Here is an 8,911-nt window from a genome sequence, read left to right as displayed (position 1 = left end):
TACTTTCAAGGGAGATTTTGACTTCTTGTATTATAGCCTTTATCTCTAACAGTTCCATCTGATTCTTTTGTAAAGTGTGAAATTCCTCTTTTAGATCTTGCATGAGTTTCCTCACCTCCTGGAACTCTTCAACTCTTTTCTCCTTCCTCTTCAGCAGTTCCTTGTCTCTCTTCTCTTCCATCTCTGTTAGCTTTGCCATTATGAATGTTCTGAATTCTTTATCAGATATTTCCATGATTCCCATTGAACTGTGTGTGGATGAAGAGGAGCTATCAGTTTCCCTCGTGGGAGAGGTATTTTCCTGTTTCCCCATATTTCTTGTGATCCTGCAGCGATTTCTAGTCACCTGATGGATGGTCAAGTTCTTTCCAAACTTGGAAGTTCAATCTGAGCCACGTGGGTTTTGTATGCTGGAGGCCCAGTTATCAGTGGGACATCTTCCTTTCTCCCAGCCTAGTTCGCGCCAGCCATGGAGCTGTCTGTCTCTTGAAGAAGGGCTGTTCACGTGGGTTTTGTATGCTGGAGGCCCAGTTATTAGGGGGACATCTTCCTTTCTCCCAAAATGGCTAGATCGCAGCAGCCATGGAGCTGTCTGTCTCTTGAAGAAGGGCTGTTCACGTGGGTTTTGTATGCTGGAGGCCCAGTTATTAGGGGGACATCTTCCTTTCTCCCAAAATGGCTAGATCGCAGCAGCCATGGAGCTGTCTGTCTCTTGAAGAAGGGCTGTTCATGTGGGTTTTGTATGCTGGAGGCCCAGTTATCAGGGGACATCTTCCTTTCTCCCAAAATGGCTAGATCGCAGGAGCCATGGAGCTTTCTTCTCTCCCATTCTCACACATGCATATGCACAGACCTACTAAAAATAATTCACTGCTCCACAAAATTCTAGATTCATGCTGGCTATATGCAAGTGGTGAGGTGGGTCAGAGAGCCATACAGAATTCTTGGCTCTGTGCAGGCATCATCTAACTATGGAATCCTCTAGCAGTTTTTTCTTCTCTCCAGCTCTCCTTTTCTTCATCAATACAAATCAATCTACAAATTCCTTTTTTGTTGTTGTTTAAAAGATTTTTGCTATAGAGTGTGTGCACTTGCCAGAGAGACAGAGACAGAGGGACAGAAGGTGAGAAATCACCCCCCAGGGGGGATGGTCATGCTGCAGTCTTTTCTCCTCCATTCTCCTTTTGGAATTTTGGGCACTCATGTGCAGACGCCCAGTGTAAATTTCAAGCCTCCGGGTCCAGGACGTGAACAGCAGTCGGGCATGTGGGAGTCCACCAATGTAGCCATTACACCATCTGCTGGACCCTCTACAAATTCCTTTTTATATCCAAATGTCCATGATCCTTGAGTCTGGCCTATGCCAGGATGTAATAAAATTAATTTGCTCTTCCTTGGTGGCAAAGTTGTCTAGTACTAGGGCTAAGGGCTGCTGCATGCAGGGCCCTGACCCAGTGTCTGGGGAAGAGAGGACAAGGGCTTCATCTTTGGTGTGGAAGGTGATCAGCCAAGGGGTGGGGCTCTGTAGTATGTCTGGCCCCAAAGGAACCCCTAGGCTGAGGAAAGGAAAGCTCTGTGCCATATGACATGTCTGTGTATCTCTTTCCACCGTAGTTACCAAGAGCCTCTGAGTTTCTGGCTTTTTTCCTTCCTGAATCCCCACCATTGGTGTATGTTGAGCATGGGACGGCCAGTAAGTACTCAGTTAGCTTTTTAAAAATTAATTTCTTTACTATATATGCTATGAGGTGCATGTGCTCACTGAGAGGTGGGGGTAGGGTAGGGAGAATGCAGGGGGTGGGGGATTGCTATGCTGCAATCCCTTCTCCTCCAGCCTCCTCTTGGCATATAGGGCACACATGCAAATGTGCCTGACTTGTTTTTCAAGCTGCTGGATCTGGGACTTGAATTGCATAGTTGGCTGGATGTGGGATTTAGCTGCCTTGACCACCATTCCACTGGCTGGCCCAGTGCTTAATTAACTTTTCTTGAGGGAATGGATAATAGCTTGTGACTGGGAGGGCTGCATGGAGTGGACAGGCCCAAGCCGCACTGTTTAAGGGGGAGGGGACAGGCCAAAGCCGCACTGTTTAAGGGGGGGGGGTTGAAAGGCTGAGAGGAGCAGAGAAGACACTCCTGGGGGGAGGAGCTCAGGCATGGATGCTGGAGGTACTAGGGGATGACTATGGTGTTCCAGGTGTGGAGGGAGACATGGTGGGTTTGGGGACAGGAAGGATGTATGCTTGGGAAACTAATAAGAGAAAAACTGAGAAGAGGAAAGTTGATGAAATGGAAGTCAGAGGAAAGGGTGAAACCACTTAAGTTCAAAGCTAGAATTTGGGGTGCAGCAAGGGTCCATATCAGGACTGTAGAGGGCCCAGTGCCTGGCACTGAGTTCTGGTGTGGGGAAGAGGAGCTGTCTCTCCAGTGGCTTTGTTTTTGGTGCTCACCACGCACAGCTGGTAAACCTCAGTGCTATGAAGCACAGCCCTACTGAGGCACAACTCTCCAGACCTGGCTTAGCATATGACTTGGAAAGAAGGGCTGTTGTCTTGGGGCTCCCTTTGCCTCCCTTTTCATGTCTTTCACCTTGTGATGCCCCTTTCTGCGCTGCCAGGTAGCCAGGGTCATCCCAGTGCCACCTGAATGCCTCTTGAGCAGGCCTGCCCTCCCTGCAGCATGCCAGCTTTTAGCCACCTCTTCTTCACCTCACTGCCTTCCTCACTATTGCAGCGAAACTTTCATTCCTCAAGGCTGAAGGAATTCACCCTAAGGCGGCAAATGGCTATTAGTCTCTTTTCCAATAGGGATATTTGAATTTGAGAAGTCTGCTCTCGGTGCCTCCTCCCCATGGCACACCTTAAACCAAGTACCAGAGTGTGAGCATTGTGTTGGACACTTCTATTTGTATTATTTCACTTGGTCCTCCCAATGGCCTTATTGGGCAGGTAATCTTTCCTTCCTTTTCCAAATGAGGAAAGCAAGGTCCTGAGAGTTTGGGCAGGTTCTCCAAAATTACAAAGCTAGGAAGAGGTAAAGCAGGATTGCAGTTGAGGGCTTCTGGAGCTAAGACCAGCCAGCACTTACCTACCTTATGGTGGGTGCTCTTTCAGAAGATATCTTTAATGGCAGTTGGTGGTTGAAAGAGGAGGTAAGCCTGGGCAAGGAGTCATATAATACAGATCCTTAACTATTGGCCTTGACCGTGTCCAAGCAGTACCAAGGACTTCAGGTGGCTCTGTGGAACACTGAAACTGTAAGACTCTGTGTTTATATTATATTTTTCAGCAAAGGGCTCCTCCTGGCTAGATAGACGCCCCCTCCCTATCTAAACTCCAGTCACTGAGTAAGGACATTTTAGACTCTGGTCTTGCTATCTTGCTACCTTGCCCTGGTCCTGGTCTTCATTCTGAAATCTCAAAAGCCAAATTGTTAACTGCAAAAGAAATTAGTGGAGATATCTTCTAATGGCCAATGGAATGGGTGTTCACAGAATTGACAGATTAGAACATTAGAGCTGGAAGAAGCCCTGGGAATGGCTTAGTCCAACCTTCTCATTTTTTTCAGAGGAGGAAATTGGGGCTCAGAGAATTTGACAGATCCAAGGTCACACAGGAAGTTTGTGGCAGGAAACAGTTTTTTTAAATTATGTAATTTTATTTATTCATTTATTTTAATTTGACCAGAGACAGACATGGTGGGAGGCAGGATGAGAAGGCAAGCCACCAGCTCCGGAACTCGAACCATGATCAGCTGTGTGGGACTATCTAATACCTTAACCACCATGCTACCTGCTGGTCCCAGCAGAAAACATGTTTGTGTTTTTATTATTGTTGTTTGCTTGTTTGTTTTTTCCACTGCTATGGTCTGAAGGCTGTAAATTTAAGGAAGGCAAAGAAATCAACATTTACAGGGCTGTGCTTGGCAGTACCAAGGTTTTCAAGCTGTGCATGGTGAGTGCCAAAGACAAGGTTGTCAGAAGATAGTGCTTCTCTTCCATCTCATATCTGTGCCAGGCACAGTGCTGGCATTTCTTCAGGCATTCTCCTCTTTGCCCTGGGCTGCAGAATTTGGAGTACATGTCTCACCTCTGCCATCACTTTTTCCCTACCCAGGCAATGCTGACTTTAGACAACAAGGACATGAAAGGATTCTCCTGGGCCATAGCTCCTGCCTTGACCTCCCTGGGCTACCTGTTCATACTGCTGGTCTCCATCTTTCCCTTCTGGGTGCGGCTGATGAACGAGGAGTCCCATGAAGTGTTTTTCAGTGGCCTGTTTGAGAACTGCTTCCATATCAAATGCTGGAAGCCTCGACCCTTATCCAGTAAGGAGCTGGAGGTGGGGAGATGGGAGAAGGAAATGGGGCCAGTGGAGATTGGGAGGTGATAGGTTTGGGGCTGAGAAGACAAAATGTAATAAACCCATAAGTGCATTGCCTCCAAGTCTCCTTTCTCTTGGGATGAAAACAAAGTAGAGACCATCTAAGTAGGAGCAAATGCATCAACAACAAAGTTTCTTTCTAGCTAGAAGTGCTCTCGGTAGGAAGAGGGAGGGGATCCTGTTCTGCTCCACCCTGTGCGGTCAAGACAATTCTGGGGTGCTGTTGGCTACACAGACAGCACCCTTTGGGTGGGCACAGCTCCAAGCCAGAGGAATAGCCTGGTTAGCAGAACTGGCTGGATTTTAAGTCCCCTTTGTACCTCTGGCCACACACCTGTCCAGTTATAGGTGGCAGCTCTGAAGATAAAGGAATGTACAGAATATATGAGTGCAGAGTAGGTAAGGCACTCTCGACCATGTTTTACTAGGAACTTTTGAAGTTCATAAGGATATCTGTCTTAGAGAAGATGGGATCCAGAGAGACTTAGGAGCTAACTCCTGGAAAGGCTGCTCGGGGAAGATGGTCAGACTATGGGAGCTCTTTGAGCCAATGTTCTCAGCTTTGGCACTGCTGACATTTTGGGCTGGGTAATCTTTGCTGTGGGGGTGCTCTGTCTCTTCCTGGGTGAATAGTATCTCTGTTCCTTCTACCTAACAGATGCCTATAGCACCACTCCCCTCTTAGTCATGAAACCGAAATTATCTCCAGGCATTGTGAAATTTTGAGGGGTAAAATTACCTCTGGTTGAAAACCACTGGGTTAATCTGAGGGCAGATTCTGGAATATCTGGGTCTTCAGTAACACTGTTCTCTCTTTGGACACCTGCAGTGTCCATCTCTACATGCTCAGGAGGGTATATGAACTTTTTTTTTTTTTTAAGTTTTTCCTACAGGGCATATGTGCTCACCAAAAAAGAGAGAGCGAAAGATAAAGTGAGAAAGCATCCACCTGCTACCTCCCTTCCCCCCCACCCAGGGGCTATAGCCACACCTCAATTCATTCTTCTACATTTTCCTCTTGGGATTTTGGACATGCACACATGCCTGGTGTGTTTTTCTTTTTCTTTTCTCTCTTTCTTTCTCTCTCTTTCTGAGATTTTTGCTGTAGGACTCATATGGTCACTGGAGAAACAGAGAGACAGAAAGCAAGAAATCACCACCCCCGAGCAGGAGGTGGACACTCTGCTATCTCTTCACCCCTAATCTCCTCTCAGGATTTTGAGCATGCACATAGGCTCAGTGTGAGTTTCAAGCCACCAGGTCTGGGACTCGAACCACGGTTGACCGCGTGGGAGTCCAGTGCCTTATCCATTGCACCACCTGCTGTGTTTTTCAAGTTGTGAGGTCCAGGACTCGAACTGCAAAGTCAGCTATATGGGATCCAGCCACCTTCACTACCATGCCACAGACTGGCCCCAGATCAATTTTAACATCAGTTTGAATCTTATCAATAGTAGGAGACTAAGTCATGCTATTACCAGACTCTGGCTCTTCCATTTTTGGTCTATTTCACTATTTCCTATAACTAGGAGAATTAAATAGAAATATGGGAGTTCCCATGGAGCTCAAAACATTTTGACCTCACAGACTTCTGCTTTACCACAGGTGAGTTATTTCAGTATAACCAGTACAGATTGATTCTTCACATTTCTGAGTGCAACAAATTTTATCACCAGAGTTTGATCTTGTATTATTTATTAAAGCCATTATTCTGGAATCAGCAGTTGGTGTAATGGCTATGTTGCTGGACTCCCATGTAGTCGACTGTGCTTTAAGTCCTGGACCTGGTGGCTTAAACTCACACTGGGTGCATGTGCTTGCATGCCCAAGATCCCGAGAAGATAATGGAGGAGAGGGGATTGTGGCATGGCCATTTCCCCGAGGGGTGATGACCTCTCACTTTCTGTCTCTCTGTCTCTGTCTTTCTGGCGAGCGCATGTGCCCTATAGCAAAAACCTCTCAAAAAAAAGAAAAATACCATTGTTCTTCTCAAATGACTAATACATAGTTTCCCCACATGATTTGATACAACTGGATTCACTTAATAATATTTATTAAGAACTCATGAATAATTTCAGTGTAGAATACTGTCAATCTAATTTTTTTTCTTTGTATACTTCCATGTATTTGGGGACAAAATGGTGAGGCCAAGCATTCTTGGGGCCAAGTGGCAGGCTCATAGTCTTGGTCCTGAGGCTACACTTTAGTAACTGAGCATAGTGGAGGCTCCAGGGCTGGCCCTGCTTAGCATTGTGGGGGGCTACCATTTGTGGGTCAGAGTCACCAGTTCCAGCCTTGGCTATCTTTCTCCTGCAGCTTACATCCTCCTCGGCCGGGTTTTCCTGCTCTCTGCAGTCGTCTTGGCCTTCCTCACCACCTTCATCATGGTGTCTTTTGCATCTGAGCTCTTCCTGAGGACCCGGAAGTATAATATTGTGTCAGCCTTCATCAGCTTCCTTACAGGTGTGTAACAACTATGTAGTCTCTATCCTTTGCTAGGTCCTTGGGAAGTGTCCGAAGGAAGGGTGGTGATTGGTCTTCATGATGTCAAGAGAGGTATAATTTTCAAGGCCCTTCCTCTTTCGCCTTCTCTATAAAGTAATCTACCCCCACATCTGTCCCCTCGGAATTTATGATCCCTCTTCTTTGGGGCTTCTCTACACTACATTTCCAGCAAGCCAGCCCTGACTACATTGTCATATATAAGTTACATATGTAACTTACCTATCCCAGCAACTGTCACAGAACCTGGCATAGAATTAGAATTGAAATATACAACATAAATATTTTTTGAATAAATGAAGAGACTGTCTCTGCCCTTTGGAGCCAATTGACATTTTAAAGTCCCATCTTGGGAGGGAGACTCCCAGACAAGTGGAGGAAGTGGAACCACTACAATGGGAAAATTGGGTTGAGTTTCTTCATCCTGTCACACCCAGATGGCCCTGCCTGAAGAGAGCCATGGCCCAGATGTGGAGGGTACCAGGATTGGGCTTTCTGATGATGGGACCCTGGGAGGGGAGACATGTGGGCTTGGAGATGAATTAGAAAGAAAAGAGAGACATGGGACCAACAGTTAGTGTAATGGCCATGTCGCTGGACTCCCATGTAGTCGACTGCGGTTCATGTCCTGGACCCGGTGGCTTAAAACTCATGCTAGGCACGTGTGTGTGCGTGCCCAAGATCCCGAGAGGAGAATGGAGGAGCAGGGATTGTGGCATGGCCATCCCCCCTGGGGGGTGATTTCTTGCTTTCTGTCTCTATGTCTCTCTCTGTCGTCTGGCGAGCGCATGCGCCTTATAGCAAAAACCTCTCAAAAAAAAAAAAAAAAAAAAAAAAAGAAAAAAGAAGAAAGAAGAAAAAAAAGAAGAGAGAGACAGGTAAGTAGGGTGGAGGTTGTTAGCCCAGGGAGGGTGTGGGGGTGCAGGCAGGATAAAGAAGTCTCCAAGCAGGAATCACATGGGCTGTTGTGAAGTGGCTCTGTTAAGCCTGAGGAAGGATGGAGTGAAGGTAGGAGGTAAGGGAGGAGAGTGAGGGTACCTCCTGTGACCCTGCAGGTGTCTGTGCCTTCTTGGCCTTGTTGCTCCATGCCCTGGAGATTTGGAATTTGAGGATGAAGCCCAACCCTCCACAGTTCTCCGTGCAGTGGCCTTACTACATCCTGGGCTTGAGCATCCTTCTGTTCATAGTGGCTGGTGAGTGTTCTGGGGCTTGTGGCCCTCTCCCTGCCCTCTGTCTGGATTCAAGAGCCTCCACCCTTTCTCTGCCTTCTCTAGAGCTGTGCTGTTCCAAGCAGTATCCCCTAGTTGCACATTGCCATTCAACGTTAATTAATTAAATTGAAACAGTTAAAAATTCAGTTGCTCGGATACACTAGCCAAGTTGCAATTATGTATTACCATATTGGATGGAGCAGAAAGAGAAATGTCTGTTTGTGAAAGTTCCCCTGGACAGCACTGCTCTGGAGCCTTAACCCTATCCTTCCTTAACCTTATCCTTAGCACAGTCAGACTTCCATATTTTCACATTCTCCTTTACACCATCCTGGTTTCTAAGGTTCTCTTTTCCTCTATCTTTGTCTTGAAAGCTGTGATTTTGTTCCTTACCCTATCCCCTTTATCTTCCCACACCAGCACCATCTAAATTTTTAATTCTAACTTTGCCCTTATGCCTAATCCTCTCCTTGCTACATTAACCTGATCATATTCTAAATAAATTTTATTATACATCAAATACATAAAAATATTTATGATATCTCTATAAGATACAAGTAATTACAAATAAACTGTACACTCATATTTCTACCATATAGTTTAAGAACTAGCCATATAGGGACCAGCAGGTAGTGTGGTGGTTAAAGGCACTGGATTCATACTTGACTGACTGCTGTTTGAGTCCTGGACCTGGCAGCTTTCTTTCACCTGGCAGCTTGCTTTCTCACTTCTCTCTCTTATTCTTTTCCTTTCTGGTCAAATTAAAAAGAAAGAAAGAGAGAGAGAGAGAAAAAGAGAGAGAGAGAGAGAGAGAGA

At 46.1% G+C, this 8,911-nt stretch overlaps 1 protein-coding gene across 6 annotated transcripts in view; it reads left to right on the top strand.

Moving 5' to 3' along the window:
- Positions 1–8,911, top strand: part of TMEM225B (transmembrane protein 225B) — a 53,181-nt gene that overhangs the window by 42,296 nt on the left and 1,974 nt on the right. For all 6 annotated transcript variants that reach the window (XM_027772509.1, XM_006150153.3, XM_027772508.1 and 3 more), the window contains 4 exons: positions 1,615–1,693; positions 4,116–4,326; positions 6,699–6,845; positions 7,940–8,077. In XM_027772509.1, coding sequence (XP_027628310.1) covers positions 1,673–1,693; positions 4,116–4,326; positions 6,699–6,845; positions 7,940–8,077 — 517 coding nt within the window. In that variant the 5' untranslated portion in view covers positions 1,615–1,672. The remainder of the gene's footprint in view (positions 1–1,614; positions 1,694–4,115; positions 4,327–6,698; positions 6,846–7,939; positions 8,078–8,911) is intronic.

The sequence above is a fragment of the Tupaia chinensis genome, unplaced genomic scaffold (assembly GCF_000334495.1).
Source record: "Tupaia chinensis unplaced genomic scaffold, TupChi_1.0 Scaffold000279_1, whole genome shotgun sequence".
Classification (NCBI taxonomy): domain Eukaryota; kingdom Metazoa; phylum Chordata; class Mammalia; order Scandentia; family Tupaiidae; genus Tupaia; species Tupaia belangeri.
The sequence above is the reverse complement of the archived record's forward strand: the minus strand, read 5'-3'. Positions and strand labels throughout refer to the sequence as shown.